The sequence below is a fragment of the Triticum urartu genome, chromosome 7A, assembly GCF_056163025.1.
Source record: "Triticum urartu cultivar PI428250 chromosome 7A, HENAU_Tu73, whole genome shotgun sequence".
NCBI classification, from domain to species: domain Eukaryota; kingdom Viridiplantae; phylum Streptophyta; class Magnoliopsida; order Poales; family Poaceae; genus Triticum; species Triticum urartu.
The window spans coordinates 52945827-52963265 of NC_141879.1; the positions used below are offsets into that span (position 1 = coordinate 52945827).

At 45.5% G+C, this 17439-nt stretch overlaps 1 protein-coding gene across 2 annotated transcripts; it reads right to left on the reverse strand.

The window, feature by feature from the left end:
- Nucleotides 1-9506: 9506 nt before the first annotated feature.
- Nucleotides 9507-12699, reverse strand: LOC125520514 (uncharacterized). 2 transcript variants are annotated; one of them, XM_048685467.2, is made up of 7 exons: nt 12543-12699; nt 12062-12457; nt 11789-11955; nt 11619-11699; nt 11187-11262; nt 11003-11101; nt 9507-10099 (listed from the first exon to the last, which is right to left on the reverse strand). In XM_048685467.2, the coding sequence occupies exons 2-7, from the start codon at nt 12453-12455 to the stop codon at nt 9963-9965; spliced, it is 954 nt and encodes a 317-aa protein (XP_048541424.1). In that variant the 5' UTR covers nt 12456-12457; nt 12543-12699; the 3' UTR covers nt 9507-9962. The 2 variants fall into 2 exon arrangements, with proteins under 2 accessions (XP_048541424.1, XP_048541423.1); XM_048685466.2 differs by having other exon boundaries at nt 12062-12670.
- Between the last annotated feature and the right edge of the window lie 4740 nt (nt 12700-17439).

Genomic DNA, 17439 nt, shown 5'->3' on the forward strand with positions numbered 1-17439 from the left:
TGCGTGTGGGCGAAATAGATAACCCCCACACGCCCCATACGTCAGGCCTCGTACCTTGTGGTCCCGCACGCCCCGCCTGACAGTCACCGCGCGTCCCGCAGTTGCCATGGTCGAGACCCTCGTTCATGTTCGTTTAACTGTAGTTGCCATGTCGCTGAACTTCGGTTGCCATGTCAGACAACTACAGTTGCCTATTGGAAATATGCCCTAGAGGCAATAATTTATTATATTTCCTTGTTCATGATAATTGTCTTTTATTCATGCTATAATTGTGTTATCCGGAAATCGTAATATATGTGTGAATACATAGACATCAACATGTCCCTAGTAAGCCTCTAGTTGACTAGCTCGTTGATCAACAGATAGTCATGGTTTCCTGACTATAGACATTGGATGTCATTGATAACAAGATCACATCATTAGGAGAATGATGTGATGGACAAGACCCAATCCTAAACATAGCACAAGATCGTATAGTTCATTTGCTAGAGTTTTTCCAATGTCAAGTATCTTTTCCTTAGACCATGAGATCGTGTAATTCCCGGATACCGTAGGAGTGCTTTGGGTGTACCAAACGTCACAACGTAACTGGGTGACTATAAAGGTATACTACGGGTATCTCCGAAAGTGTCTGTTGGGTTGACACGGATCAAGACTGGGATTTGTCACTCCGTATGACGGAGAGGTATCTCTGGGCCCACTCGGTAATGCATCATCATAATGAGCTCAAAGTGACCAAGTGTCTGGTCACAGGATCATGCATTACGGTACGAATAAAGTGACTTGCCGGTAACGAGATTGAACGAGGTATTGGGATACCGACGATCGAATCTCGGGCAAGTAACGTACAGATTGACAAAGGGAATTGTATACGGGGTTGCTTGAATCCTCGACATCGTGGTTCATACGATGAGATCATCGAGGAGCATGTGGGAGCCAACATGGGTATCCAGACATCGTTGTTGGTTATTGACCGGAGAGCCATCTCGGTCATGTCTACATGTCTCCCGAACCCGTAGGGTCTACACACTTAAGGTTCGGTGACGCTAGGGTTGTAGAGATATGAATATGCAGTAACCCAAAAGTTGTTCGGAGTCCCGGATGAGATCCCGGACGTCACGAGGAGTTCCGGAATGGTCCGGGGGTGAAGAATTATATATAGGAAGTGCAGTTTCGGCCATCGGAAGAGTTTCGGGGGTCACCGGTATTGTACCGGGACCACCGGATGGGTCCCGGGGGGTCCACCGGGTGGGACCACCCATCCCGGAGGGCCCCATGGGCTGAAGTGGGGAGGGGAACCAGCCCATAGTGTGCTGGTGCGCCCCCTTGGCCCATCCCCTGCGCCTAGGGTTGGAAACCCTAGGGTGGGGGGGCGCCCCACTTGCCTTGGGGGCCACTCCACCCTTGGCCGGCGCCCCCCCTAGGAGATCCCATCTCCTAGGGCCGGCGCCCCCCCTTGGGGAGCCTATATAAAGGGGGGGAGGGAGGGGCAGCCGGACCCTTGACTCTTGGCGCCTCCCTCTCCCCTGCTACACATCTCCCTCTCGCAGAAGAACGGTGAAGCCCTGCTGCGGTGACTACTGCATCCACCACCACGCCATCGTGCTGCTGGATCTTCATCAACCTTTCCTCCCCCATTGCTGGATCAAGAAGGAGGAGACGTCACGCTGACCGTACGTGTGTTGAACACGGAGGTGCCGTCCGTTCGGCGCTAGGATCTCCGGTGATTTGGATCACGTCGAGTACGATTTCCTCATCCCCGTTCTTTGAACGCTTTCGCGCGTGATCTACAAAGGTATGTAGATGCAATCCGATCACTCGTTGCTAGATGAACTCGTAGATGGATCTTGGTGAAACCGTAGGAAATTTTTTGTTTTTTGCAACGTTCCCCAACAGTGGCATCATGAGCTAGGTCTATGTGTAGTTCCTTTTGCACGAGTAGAACACAATTTGTTGTGGGCGTAGATGTTGTCAACTTTCTTGCCGCTACTAGTCTTATTTTGCTTCAGCAGTATTGTGGGATGAAGCGGCCCGGACCAACCTTACACGTATGCTTACGTGAGACGGTTCCATTGACTGACATGCACTAGTTGCATAAGGTGGCTGGCGGGTGTCTGTCTCTCCCACTTTAGTTGGAGCGGATTCGATGAAAATGGTCCTTATGAAGGGTAAATAGAAGTTGACAAATCATGTTGTGGCTTTTACGTAGGTAAGAAAACGTTCTTGCTAGAACCCTATTGCAGCCACGTAAAACTTGCAACAACAATTAGAGGACGTCTAACTTATTTTTGCAGCAAGTGTTTTGTGATGTGATATGGCCAAAGTTGTGATGAATGATGAATGATATATATGTGATGTATGAGATGTTCATGCTATTGTAATAGGAATCACGACTTGCATGTCGATGAGTATGACAACCGGTAGGAGCCATAGGAGTTGTCTTTATTTTTTGTATGACCTGCGTGTCATTGAGAAACGCCATGTAAATTACTTTACTTTATTGCTAAACGTGTTAGCCATAGTAGTAGAAGTAATAGTTGGCGAGCAACTTCATGGAGACACGATGATGGAGATCATGGTGTCATGCCGGTGACAAGATGATCATGGAGCCCCAAGATGGAGATCAAAGGAGCTATGTGATATTGGCCATATCATGTCACTATTATTATTTGTTTGCATGTGATGTTTATCATGTTTTTGCATCTTGTTTACTTAGAACGACGGTAGTAAATAAAATGATCCCTCATAATAATTTCAAGAAAGTGTTCCCCCTAACTGTGCGCCGTTGCGACAGTTCGTTATTTCGAAGCACCATGTGATGATCGGGTGTGATAGATTCCAACGTTCACATACAACGGGTGTAAGACAGATTTACACATGCAAACACTTAGGTTGACTTGACGAGACTAGCATGTACAGACATGGCCTCGGAACACAGAAGACCGAAAGGTCGAGCATGAGTCGTATAGAAGATACGATCAACATGAAGATGTTCACCGATGTTGACTAGTTCGTCTCACGTAATGATCGGACACGGCCTAGTTAACTCGGATCATGTTATACTTAGATGACTGGAGGGATCTCTATCTGAGTGGGAGTTCATTAAATAGATGAACTTAATTATTATGAACTTAGTCTAAAATCTTTACAATATGTCTTGTAGATCAAATGGCCCACGTTGTCCTCAACTTCAACGCGTTCCTAGAGAAAACCAAGCTGAAAGACGATGGCAGCAACTATACGGACTGGATCCGGAACCTGAGGATCATCCTCATAGCTGCCAAGAAAGATTATGTCCTAGAAGCACCGCTAGGTGACGCACCCGTCCCACAGAACCAAGACGTTATGAACGCTTGGCAGACACGTGTTGATGATTACTCCCTCGTTCAGTGCGGCATGCTTTACAGCTTAGAACCGGGGCTCCAAAAGCGTTTTGAGAGACACGGAGCATATGAGATGTTCGAAGAGCTGAAAATGGTTTTTCAAGCTCATGCCCGGGTCGAGAGATATGAAGTCTCCGACAAGTTCTTCAGCTGTAAGATGGAGGAAAATAGTTTTGTCAGCGAGCACATACTCAAAATGTCTGGGTTGCATAACCGCTTGACTCAGCTAGGAGTTAATCTCCCGGATGACGCGGTCATTGACAGAATCCTTCAGTCGCTTCCACCGAGCTACAAGAGCTTTGTGATGAACTTCAATATGCAGGGGATGGAAAAGACCATTCCTGAAGTATTTGCAATGCTGAAATCAGCAGAGGTAGAAGTCAAAAAGGAACATCAAGTGTTGATGGTGAATAAAACCACTAAGTTCAAGAAAGGCAAGGGTAAGAAGAACTTCAAGAAGGACGGCAAGGGAGTTGCCGCGCCCGGCAAGCAAGCTGCCGGGAAGAAGCCAAAGAATGGACCCAAGCCCGAGACTGAGTGCTTTTATTACAAGGAGAGTGGTCACTGGAAGCGGAACTGCCCCAAATACTTAGCGGACAAGAAGGCCGGCAAAACGAAAGGTATATGTGATATACATGTAATTGATGTGTACCTTACCAGTACTCGTAGTAGCTCCTGGGTATTTGATACCGGTGCAGTTAATCACATTTCTAACTCAAAGCAGGAGTTGTGGAATAAGCAGAGAATGGCGAAGGACGAGGTGATGATGCGCGTCGGGAATGGTTCCAAGGTCGATGTGATCGCCGTCGGCACGCTACCTCTACATTTACCTATGGGATTAGTTTTGAACCTCAATAATTGTTATTTAGTGCCAAGTTTGAGCATGAACATCGTATCAGGATCTCGTTTAATACGAGATGGCTACTCATTTAAATCCGAGAATAATGGTTGTTCTATTTATATGAGAGATATGTTTTATGGTCATGCTCCAATGGTGAATGGTTTATTCTTAATGAATCTCGAGCGTAATGCTACACATATTCATAGTGTGAGTACCAAAAGATGTAAGGTTGATAATGATAGTCCCACATACTTGTGGCACTGCCGCCTTGGTCACATAGGTGTCAAACGTATGAAGAAGCTCCATGCAAATGGACTTTTAGAGTCTCTTGATTACGAATCATTTGACACGTGCGAACCATGCCTCATGGGTAAAATGACCAAGACTCCGTTCTCAGGAATAATGGAGCGAGCAACCAACTTATTGGAAATCATACATACTGATGTGTGCGGTCCAATGAGTGTTGAGGCTCGCGGTGGTTATCATTATGTTTTCACCCTCACTGATGACTTGAGTAGATATGGGTATGTCTACTTAATGAAACACAAGTCTGAGACCTTTGAAAGGTTCAAGGAATTTCAGAGTGAGGTTGAGAATCAACGTGACAGGAAAATCAAGTTCTTGCGATCAGATCGTGGGGGAGAATACTTGAGTCACGAATTTGGCATACACTTAAGAAAATGTGGAATAGTTTCACAACTCACGCCGCCTGAAACACCTCAGCGTAATGGTGTGTCCGAACGTCATAATCGCACTCTATTAGATATGGTGCGATCTATCATGTCTCTTACCGATTTACCGCTATCATTTTGGGGCTATGCTTTAGAGACTGCCGCATTCACTTTAAATAGGGCTTCGTCGAAATCCGTTGAGACGACACCGTATGAATTATGGTTTGGGAAGAAGCCTAAGCTGTCATTTCTAAAAGTTTGGGGATGCGATGCTTATGTCAAGAAACTTCAACCTGAAAAGCTCGAACCCAAGTCGGAAAAATGCGTCTTCATAGGATACCCTAAAGAAACTATTGGGTATACCTTCTACCTCAGATCCGAAGGCAAGATCTTTGTTGCCAAGAATGGATCCTTTCTAGAGGAGTTTCTCTCGAAAGAAGTAAGTGGGAGGAAAGTAGAACTTGATGAAGTATTACCTCTTGAACCGGAAAATGGCGCAACTCAAGAAAATATTCCTGAGGTGCCTGTACCGACTAGAGAGGAAGTTAATGATGATGATCATGAAACTTCAGATCAAGTTTTTACTGAACTTCGTAGGTCCACAAGGACACGTTCCGCACCAGAGTGGTACGGCAACCCTGTCTTGGAAATCATGTTGTTAGACAACGGTGAACCTTCGAACTATGAAGAAGCAATGGCGGGCCCAGATTCCAACAAATGGCTTGAAGCCATGCAATCCGAGATAGGATCCATGTATGAAAACAAAGTATGGACTTTGACAGACTTGCCCGATGATCGGCGAGCGATAGAAAACAAATGGATCTTTAAGAAGAAGACGGACGCGGATGGTAATGTTACCATCTATAAAGCTCAACTTGTCGCTAAGGGTTATCGGCAAGTTCAAGGGGTTGACTACGATGAGACTTTCTCTCCCGTAGCGAAGCTGAAGTCCGTCCGAATTATGTTAGCAATTGCCGCATACTATGATTATGAGATATGGCAAATGGACGTCAAAACGGCATTCCTTAATGGTTTCCTTAAGGAAGAATTGTATATGATGCAGCCGGAAGGTTTTGTCGATCCTAAGAATGCTGACAAGGTGTGCAAGCTCCAACGCTCGATTTATGGGCTGGTGCAAGCGTCTCGGAGTTGGAACATTCGCTTTGATGAGATGATCAAAGCGTTTGGGTTTATGCAGACTTATGGAAAAGCCTGCGTTTACAAGAAAGTGAGTGGGAGCTTTGTAGCATTTCTCATATTATATGTAGATGACATACTTTTGATGGGAAATGATATAGAGTTTTTGGACAGCATTAAGGCCTACTTGAATAAGAGTTTTTCAATGAAGGACCTTGAAGAAGCTGCTTATATATTAGGCATCAAGATCTATAGAGATAGATCAAGACGCCTCATAGGTCTTTCACAAAGCACATACCTTGATAAGATATTGAAGAAGTTCAATATGGATCAGTCTAAGAAGGGGTTCTTGCCTGTGTTGCAAGGTGTGAAATTGAGCTCAGCTCAATGTCCGACCACGGCAGAAGATATAGAAGAGATGAGTGTCATCCCCTATGCCTCAGCCATAGGTTCTATTATGTATGCCATGCTGTGTACCAGACCTGATGTAAACCTTGCCGTAAGTTTGGTAGGTAGGTACCAAAGTAATCCCGGCAAGGAACACTGGACAGCGGTCAAGAATATCCTGAAGTACCTGAAAAGGACTAAGGAAATGTTTCTTGTTTATGGAGGTGACGAAGAGCTCGTCGTAAAGGGTTACGTCGACGCTAGCTTCGACACAGATCTGGATGACTCTAAGTCACAAACCGGATACGTGTATATTTTGAATGGTGGGGCAGTAAGCTGGTGCAGTTGCAAGCAGAGCGTCGTGGCGGGATCTACATGTGAAGCGGAGTACATGGCAGCCTCGGAGGCAGCGCATGAAGCAATTTGGGTGAAGGAGTTCATCACCGACCTAGGAGTCATACCCAATGCGTCGGGGCCGATCAAACTCTTCTGTGACAACACTGGGGCTATTGCACTTGCCAAGGAGCCCAGGTTTCACAAGAAGACCAGACACATCAAGCGTCGCTTCAACTCCATTCATGAAAATGTCCAAGATGGAGACATAGATATTTGTAAAGTATATACGGACCTGAATGTAGCAGATCCGTTGACTAAACATCTCCCTAGAGCAAAACATGATCAACACCAGAATTCCATGGGTGTTCGATTCATCACAATGTAACTAGATTAGTGACTCTAGTGCAAGTGGGAGACTGTTGGAAATATGCCCTAGAGGCAATAATAAAAGGATTATTATTATATTTCCTTGTTCATGATAATTGTCTTTTATTCATGCTATAATTGTGTTATCCGGAAATCGTAATACATGTGTGAATACATAGACACCAACATGTCCCTAGTAAGGCTCTAGTTGACTAGCTCGTTGATCAACAGATAGTCATGGTTTCCTGACTATAGACATTGGATGTCATTGATAACGAGATCACATCATTAGGAGAATGATGTGATGGACAAGACCCAATCCTAAACATAGCACAAGATCATATAGTTCATTTGCTAGAGTTTTTCCAATGTCAAGTATCTTTTCCTTAGACCATGAGATCGTGTAACTCCCGGATACCGTAGGAGTGCTTTGGGTGTACCAAACGTCACAACGTAACTGGGTGACTATAAAGGTATACTACGGTTATCTTCGAAAGTGTCTGTTGGGTGCACGGATCAAAACTGGGATTTGTCACTCCGTATGACGGAGAGGTATCTCTGGGCCCACTCGGTAATGCATCATCATAATGATCTCAAAGTGACCAAGTGTCTGGTCACGGGATCATGCATTACGGTACGAGTAAAGTGACTTGCCGGTAACGAGATTGAACGAGGTATTGGGATACCGACGATCGAATCTCGGGCAAGTAACGTACCGATTGACAAAGGGAATTGTATACGGGGTTGCTTGAATCCTCGACATCATGATTCATCCGATGAGATCATCGAGGAGCATGTGGGAGCCAACATGGGTATCCAGATCTCGCTGTTGGTTATTGACCGGAGAGCCATCTCGGTCATGTCTACATGTCTCCCGAACCCGTAGGGTCTACACACTTAAGGTTCGGTGACGCTAGGGTTGTAGAGATATGAATATGCAGTAACCCAAAAGTTGTTCGGAGTCCCGAATGAGATCCCGGACGTCACGAGGAGTTCCGGAATGGTCCGGAGGTGAAGAATTATATATAGGAAGTGCAGTTTCGGCCATCGGAAGAGTTCCGGGGGTCACCGGTATTGTACCGGGACCACCGGATGGGTCCCGGGGGTCCACCAGATGGGACCACCCATCCCGGAGGGCCCCATGGGCTGAAGTGGGGAGGGGAACCAGCCCATAGTGGGCTGGTGCGCCCCCTTGGCCCACCCCCTGCGCCTAGGGTTGGAAACCCTAGGATGGGGGGGGGGGGCACTTGCCTTGGAGGCCACTCCACCCTTGGCCGGCGCCCCTCCTAGGAGATCCCATCTCCTAAGGCCGGCGCCCCCCCTTGGGGAGCCTATATAAAGGGGGGAGGGAGGGGCAGCCGGACCCTTGACTCTTGGCGTCTCTCTCTCCCCTGCTACACCTCTCCCTCTCGCAGAAGAACGGCGAAGCCCTGCTGCGGTGACTGCTGCATCCACCATCACGCCGTCGTGCTGCTGAATCTTCATCAACCTCGCCTCCCCCATTGCTGAATCAAGAAGGAGGAGACGTCACGCTGACCGTACGTGTGTTGAACACGGAGGTGCCGTCCGTTCGGTGCTAGGATCTCCGGTGATTTGGATCACGTCGAGTACGATTTCCTCATCCCCGTTCTTTGAACGCTTCCGCGCGTGATCTATAAAGGTATGTAGATGCAATCCGATCACTCGTTGCTAGATGAACTCATAGATGGATCTTGGTGAAACCGTAGGAAATTTTTTATTTTCTGCAACGTTCTCCAACATTGCCATGGTTGCTCAACTGCAGTTTACATGTATGGTCTGGTCTACTGCAGTTGCCATGATTTCAAAACTTTAGGAGTTGTCACCCACTAACACTAGGCAGTTGCCGTGTAGCACTACAAAAAGGCATGGCAAAAAAACATGTTCGGGTGAATGAGAGAGTTGCCGTGTGCTCACAAGCACGCTAGGGCAGTTGCCATGTAAAGAGAAAGAATTGCCATCTGTTTACATGCACGCTAGGGCAGATGCCATGTACCATGCAAAAACATATGACAACTCGAGTAAAAAAAGTTACTATCTGCTTACAAGCAAAGCTAAGGCAGTTGTCATGTACCCTGCAAAGACACATGGCAACTGCCAGCTTTGGATGTGGGCGAGGAGACGGACATGTGGGCGAAGTGATAAACACCCACACACCAGCCCCCTCTGCGTGCGTGAAAACTGGTGTGTGGGCGAATTGTTAAACGCCCACACACCAACCCCCGTGTGGTGAAAAAGAACGTGTAAGCGAGCGGATAAATGCCCACATACCAATTTAGTCCTACGTGGCACACAAAAACTGCTAAAACGCGTCAAGATTCGTGAAGAATTAATTGGACACCCTCAGCCAAGCACCAGTGCACAAGCTTAACACAGAAAATACCAGTTTTATTAAGCAACCATCCACAGGAAGCTGAATACTACTGCAGGCACACAGCTTGTATTCTTCTAGGGTTATTCGTGTAACCCGGCACCAAGGGACATTACAGATAGTAGAGCTTATAGCATATCTTTACAGGCAGATCAGATAGTAAACACAATAGACTCAATCACAGAATGTATTCACGATACAGGGTACAGGGCGCGGCCGAGCGGTGGCACATAGCAGATCACATCCGGACCTCCAGGCCTCCATCACTTTCAGTTTAGCTTCCTACTCGTATCTAGCTAGGGGAACGTACACTCGAAGCTGAACTGCTTGCGCAAAGCAGCAGTGCTTTATTCATTTGCTCCGTGGATTCGGCTATTCCCTCTGCACGAGATCATGGGATGAGTTGTGATTTTGACCCGGCCATCACGCCTCATCGGGCCTCTCTTCACCCTTCAGGAGATTGGGATGATCCGCGATGACTTTGGCTTTGGCTGCCCGTTGTCGTGCCTCCTTGGATCACGCTGTTGCTGCATTCCGGGGAGCGCCCAGTTCTGTGCAGGCTGCCTGGCACCGTTGGTACCACGGTTTCCTGTTGTGAATAATCAGTACATACTTGATGGTTAGAGAAGGCAGCGCCATGCAAATGAGTATGCTCACAAATATATAAATGATGTGCCATGATGGTATTAGACAAATCATCTCAGCGAGTACAAGCCAATCAACATGTTAAAGAACCACATGGTGTCCGTTTAATCGCAAATTGTAGTTGTAATGCTAGGCAGAACAGCAAATTTGTGCACCAATGGCCTGTTTGTTATCAGGCCCGCGAGTGTATATTCATCTAATTATCTTGCTACATTCGACCATAACACACAGTTATACTCCATCAATGCTTAATTTCCCATCAGTCAGTTTGTCATACTTGATGAAAATGACAACAGCCACATCAACACTTGTGAACAGGTTATCTGGCACTTCATTTGATCTTTCAAGTCCGCGGAAAACCCAGTAAACAAAAGTCAAAGCTAAGGTAAAAACTGGAACTGGACCTAGTCTTTACATCCCATCAAGACAGACCTCATAGAACCAAATAATCACCCCTTCGAGGATCATCCAGCCTCCAGGGAGTAACTAGTTTCAGTTTCAAGTCGGGTCATGTTAACATTTGCTGAACAGGCACCAAAAACATTTCACATGTCCAACTTCTCAGTCCAACTTCATATTTGAGCAATCAATAATGTCTAACAATTGTTCTCCAGCACTGCAATTGTAATTGGTGCCCCACTAGGAAGCTGTTCACATGGAAATGTCCAATCTGACCCCTTTCTACTTGAATGCATTTTGTTTGTCATTTCCAGCCCATTTTAAGATGCAGGAGATAATTTTTCTGCCAGAGAAAGAAATACTGCAATATCTCTGTGTAGTTGGCACCATTCTAGATGGCATCAAATTTGTGCATGTTACGACGAAACAAGAGATAGATATTGCTTACCAGAGTTGTCACCATTAGATATACCAGCATTTTGGTTCCAGCCTGGTAAGTGTTGTCCAGCATTGCCCTTCCATGATTCTTCAAATCCAGGTAACTCATCTGTATAGGAAAATATTGTTAATGACATATAAGAAGTGTACTGTGGGCACATCAGAGCAGGGAAAGCTAGAAGTACAAAACAAACCTTCATTGAGATTGTGCAGTATCTGTGTACTGTCCACCTTCCCGTCTGATTTCAGCTTCCTTGTTACCGAGTGTCCCTAGAATAAATTAAGAAATGAGCCAGGAACCAAAATCCAGGGGATATATAACCCCAGCTTTACAGATAAGTTATACATGTCACTGCTGGTTCAATTGATTAATACAACGAAAAAAAGCTGCAAACTCATATTCACTAGATATAACCTAAGCTTTTGATAGTACAAGTTATATGTGTCATCATTCCTGATTCAATTGGTTTATCTGATAATCCAACTCTGTCTCATAAAAGGGACTGGGCTCTAAAATTTACCAATATGACATGTTTCAATCCAGTGTGCATAGACTTACTCAATATCACTTTAATTACTTAATTATTTAGTAGGTCGATGAACATATGAAGGGGCCATCTGGCTACCTTATCATGAATTCCCCTGGAGATCCTATGAGTGGCCTCTTTAGTCGTAGTGTCTGCTTCCTTGCTTTCTTCGACAGTAATCTGCACGAAACACACTAATCAGTATCAGTTCTGATTACCACAAAGCAAACGAATCAAGTGAATTAGTCCCATATCAGTAATTTGCCTACCCCATCGCTGCCACTCCTCCGGGTCTTGGAAGCGGTATAATAGGCTCCATTAATCCCACCATAAGTCACCGTGGAGCTCTGATAGGTGAACGAACGCGACTGCGGCTGGCCGCCACCGTTCGCCCTGCTGGGATCACGCCGCAGCTGGACCTGACCCCCCTGCATCCCTACAAACACATAAACACATCACACGAAAAACTCAGAGCCACATGGCGTCCCAGGAAACAGCACATGAATGGTGAAGAAACTGAACCAATCTCATCCCAGCCCTACCATCATTCCCATCATCCGGCTCCTGAACATATGCCCCGCGGTTCGCCTCCCGGCCGCCGCGCTCCCCGTCGCCCTCCTCTTCGTCCTCATCAATCTCCGTGATGACAGCACCGCTCCTCGCGGGAGCTTGCTCAAGGAACCCGTCCCCGGGCCCGGGCCCGAAGGCGCCGAACATGCCGGGGCCGCCGCCCATCGGCCCGAACAGGCCGGGGCCGAACATTCCTCCAGGGCCGCCCATCCTGGCCCCGAAGGGCTGCGTGAAGAAGGGGTCGTCGAAGGGGTCCCTGCCCCCGCCGAAGAGGCCGGGCATCGGGGCGCCCCCCAGGCGGCCGAATCCGGCGAACGGGTCGCCCGCGCCGAAGGGGCCGTCCCTCCCGCCCCGCCCGCGCTCCATCTCTGCGGCAGCGAATCACGGCGGTATGAGCACCCCTCGCCGAGATAGAGCAGGAATCGACCGCGCGGGTGTGTTGGGCGAGGTTACCTGGATCTCCGGAGGCGGGGGGAGGAGGAGGAGGAGCTGGAGGTGGGTGCTGGGGTCTCGCCGGAGATGCTTTAATTCTCGGCCGGGGTGGGGTTGGTGTGGGAATTGGAATTGGGGGCGGGACGTGGAGGCCTCTGGAAGACTGGAATCCCACGTTTCCCGAACGTTCGGGTCGGGAAGCCTCCAGACCAGGCTGGACCCCTGGGCCGAGTGGGCGTTCGCCACCAGCCTGCACCCAAAGCCCAAGCCAAGTGCAGGCAGACGGAGGACACGAAGCGCGGGATGATGTACCCTCCTCTCGCCCGCAGCCTCTCCCCTTGTCCTACAGTTATGGGACGGCCCAGTACTGTAGCACGATTACTCTGGGCTGTCATGCAGTGATTTCCTCAGTTCTTTCTGTTTTCTGTGAGTTTTTTATTTTTCTTTTTCTTTCGGTTTTCTCTAGCTTTTTCTTTGTTTTCTATCATCTTTTTCTTATCTTTTGGCTTTCTTCGTTTGTTTCTCGGTTTTCTTTTATTTAACAAAAGTCTACATTCATATCATATACATCAACTACATTTTTTGCATGTTTATTTTCTTCAATCAAACATTTCGTACTTCTAAAATATATTTTTTTCGTGTATATTTTCTTTTTTCATAAACATTATGCATTTTCTATACATATAAAAGCATTTATATACCTTTATCAATTTTTAAATACATGATTAATAGTTTTTATATTTTTTGAGAGCTACTTTTTATTTATGCAGATTGTGCACTTTTCATATATAGTAGGAAAATTCTTTTTACACTCGTTAACCATTTTTCAGATACATGTTTCACATTTTTGAGATATATGTTTGGATGTCTACTTTTTTCCATATATATTGTATTTTTTTTGTATACGTAAGAAACGTTTAACATTTTTCAAGTACATGATTAATATGTCTCAGATTTATGTTTTGATGTTTATTTTCTCATACAGATTGTATATTTTCGTATACATAAAAAACATTTTTCTTATACACATTTAACATTTCTATTTTACATCATTGATATTTTTTTCAAACATATGTTTTGATGTCAATTTTTTTCATACATTGTACATTTTTCCTATACACCAGAAACGTTTTCTATACACATAGTAAAATGTGTATAAAAATATTTTTTGATGAGTACATAAGAAACATCTTTTGATGTGTATATATATATATATCTCTGTGTGTGTGTGTTTTGATGTCTACTTTTTCATACACGTTGTACTTTTTTTCTATACATAAGAAACATTTTTCTATAAACGTTTACTAGTTTTCAAATGCATCCATAACATTTATTTAAAATTGTATGCAAATTGATTTTTATAATATATATATATATATTTAGAATATTAAAAAATAAAAAACAAGTAAACAAGAAAAGAAAAAAAAACTAAAAGATTGTGAATAAACAAGCGCCTAAGGCCTATGAATCTCCAGCGCATTAGGCAGGCCCATTGTTGCCCGCTTCGGGCGAGACCTTAACGACACATAGTCGCGCCCGTGATGGGCCCTACCCAATATATGTCGTTAAAAAGATTAGTAACACAATTGTTGAGGTAGAACGGTTCAGATGGTTAGATTCCTTGTGGTGAAATCAGACACCAGAGTCTAAGTCTTTGTATGTGTTTTGTGGAATGCCAGCGGTGAGTGCCGGCCGGCCTGCTCGTCACTTGTATGCATTTTTGGCCAATTAATGGTAATTGTATTGTAATAATGTGACCTAAATATTTTAAATGTCAATGTAAAACTAAATTTATTTATACATGTGTGTACTACTATATAACTAAAAATACTTTCGCAAATAAATAATTATTTTGGTATCTTGTGCAATGACAAAACTCCAGAATTCGGACATTTTTTTCTTTGAGAGATAGTGCTTGCTCACCTTCCTCAACGTGCTACCTCATAATGAAAGACGTGCCTATCAATAATTCTCATATATAGAATCTTCCTCCTTCTCCCATGCCACTTGCCTAGTGTTCCGTCTTACCACCCTAATAGAGAATGCCACTCATTGTATTTATGTCTAGTTTCGGTAAGCTACTCATAGAAATGGGAGGCATTGAGAACTTCTTGGACATCATCTAGTCACACTAAAGCTATGAAAATCATGCTATTGATTTCATCGAGCACGTCCCGACTACTGGATCGGTCTGTGGTTCCACTATGGCACCTCGACTAGCCTCCAAAATTCCGTATCTATCCGAAGAGAGTTGTCACCGGTGTGAGTACTTTCCGGCGAAGTGCATATTGGAAAGCAGGCTCCAGTCCCTCCAAAATTCAGAATCCAAGTCACTGCGACCTAGCTGAACCAGGCCAGATCCTCCTCCTCTGGACGGCTTAGTAGCTAGCAAAGCATTATGGCAATGGTACACGGACACATTTAATTTGACTTGCAGTGGCATTAGAGATTTTTGCAGCTCCAATACGTCTCCGTCTTTGCAAAGTAGATAGAAGGGGAAATAGGTTAGCTCATAGTCTTGCCCAGTTGGGGCGTAGAGAGTTGCGTGGTGGGGTTATGCAAGACACAGTGCCAACCTACGTATTGAGCGAGGCCTTGCACGATTGTACGAACTATATTTTCTCTACTTAATTAATACAACTCTCTATTTCAAAAAAAATATGTCTCCATCTTTGCATTTCTCATCCATTTGTACGTTGGTGAAAAATGCACATGCAGGCCAAGCTACTGCAAACACATTCAAATATTCCCTAGTAGGGCATGCAAAACACCGTGAAAAACATGTCAAGTTTTACACACTGAACTTGTATGCGTATTAGCATCACAATCCCCAAGCCAAACCTTGGTTGGGATGGAAAGTTCAAATTCAAGCTCTTCATGAACTGTGGTCCCAGAGGACCTGCACGCGTGCAGATGTACAGTTTCAGGTGGCCAGTGAGTTTCTCCCCCCGGTGTGATTTATGGAATCATGTGCACCAGATATCACATATACTTCCTCCGTTTCTTTTTACTTTGCATATAAGATTTGGTCAAAGTCAAACTACACAAAGTTTGACCAAATTTATATAAAAATATATAAACATATACAATACTAAAACTATATAGTATGAAAGTACGTTTCATGGTGCATCTGGTAATATTGATTTCATATTGTGAATGTCTATATTTTTTAATATAAAATTAGTCAAATTCTACAAAAAATTGACTTTGACCAAACCTTATATGTGAACTAAAAAGAAACGGAGGAAGTACGCGCACACTCAAAAAATAGTTGTGAAATATTGAGATTTTAGAGACCGCCAAGCTAACCCAATGAAGACATCTAGTGTGGCACCAAAAGCTTCTTTTACATTTTATTATTGCTGCATACCATCAGTTCATGTTTTCATGAGCATTATAGTACATGTTAGTTCCATGTGGTGTGTCACCGTTGTTGATGAGTCCATGATATCATATCTCTAGTTCTCTTCCACCCACATCCGGAGAAGATGGTTGCTAGGGCGGTGAGGAGGTGTCTCTAGGGTCGCCAGATTTGCTTGCTGGGGACATCACTTTTAATTCTCTGTGAGGGTTGGTGTGGGAATTGGGGGCGAGACGTGGAGGGGATGTGGCTGGGGCGCGAGGTGTCTGGAATTCCACGTTTCCAGAATGTTCGGGTTTCCAGAATGGGGCGGGCAAGCACGTGTAACAAGGATTTCAATTGGGAGGAATTGGGCATCGAGAATCATGCTTTGCAAGACCTCGACTCCGCCATTACCGAGGACGAGGTTTGGGAGGCTATGAAGGATATGCCTAGTGATAAGGCGCCGGACCCGGACGGATTCACGGGGATGTTCTTCAAGAAGTGTTGGGAAACCATCAAGCATTCGATCATGGAGGTCATTCAACGTTTTGATTCTCTACACACCTCCAACCTTCAGTGGCTAAATTCGGCCAACGTTGTTCTATTGCCAAAAAGGATGGCGCGAAAGAAATCTCTGACTATAGGCCCATTAGCCTCATCCACGCCATCGCTAAAATCATTGCCAAGATTCTCTCGCTCCGGCTTGCACCCCACATGGATGATCTTGTCTCCAACGCCCAGAGTGCATTCATCAAAAGGAGAAGTATCCATGACAACTTCATGTATGTTCGAAATTTCGCCCGGCGCCTTCACAAATGCAAAACGCCCGCACTCCTCTTCAAGCTTGATATAAAGAAGGCGTTTGACTCGGTCAAGTGGGGATACATCCTGGAACTTCTCCAACGATTGGGCTTCCCTCCAAAATTCCGGGCTTGGATTGCTGCGTTATTATCATCTTCTTCATCTCGGATTATGTTAAATGGGTTGCCTGGTCCTCCGGTCAAGCATGGTCGTGGATTCCGGCAGGGAGACCCCATTTCCCCCCTCCTCTTTGTTCTGGCAGTTGACCCCTTGCACAAGATCCTCGACTTGGCGACGAGAAAGGGACTCCTCCACAAGATCCGTGGTCGCGGGTCCATGGTGCGTACCTCCCTGTATGCGGATGACGCATCGGTCTTTGTGGCTCCTATCAAGCGGGACATCGACAATCTCGCCTCTATTCTGAGAGGCTTTGGGGACGTGACAGGCCTTTGCTCCAACTTCCAGAAAAGCTCGATTGTGCCTATTCGTTGCAACCACCTCGATCTTGAGCAAATCCTTGAGAGTATGCCGGCAACACGGGCCTCTTTCCCGATAAAATACCTTGGCTTACCACTTTCAGTTTGGCAGTTAAAGAAGGTGGATTTCCAATATCTTGAGGATAAGGCAGCCGGGAAACTGGTGACCTGGGAGGGACAAAACATCACTACCATTGGTCGTACGACACTTGTTAGGTCGGTCATCTCCTCCCAAGCGGTGTTCTCCATCACGCCCCTCGTCGTGCCTCAAGGCTCTCTTGATAGCCTAAACAAGATT

Bases quoted from the DNA above. Each gene is read 5' to 3' on its own strand.
- LOC125520514 (XM_048685467.2), bottom strand. From the start codon at position 12,455: ATGGAGCGCGGGCGGGGCGGGAGGGACGGCCCCTTCGGCGCGGGCGAC. The intron at 11,700-11,788 runs GTAGGCAAATTA...TGTTTCGTGCAG, and splicing joins GGAGGAGTGGCAGCGATGGG to ATTACTGTCGAAGAAAGCAA. The intron at 11,263-11,618 runs GTAGCCAGATGG...AATTTATTCTAG, and splicing joins CCAGGGGAATTCATGATAAG to GGACACTCGGTAACAAGGAA.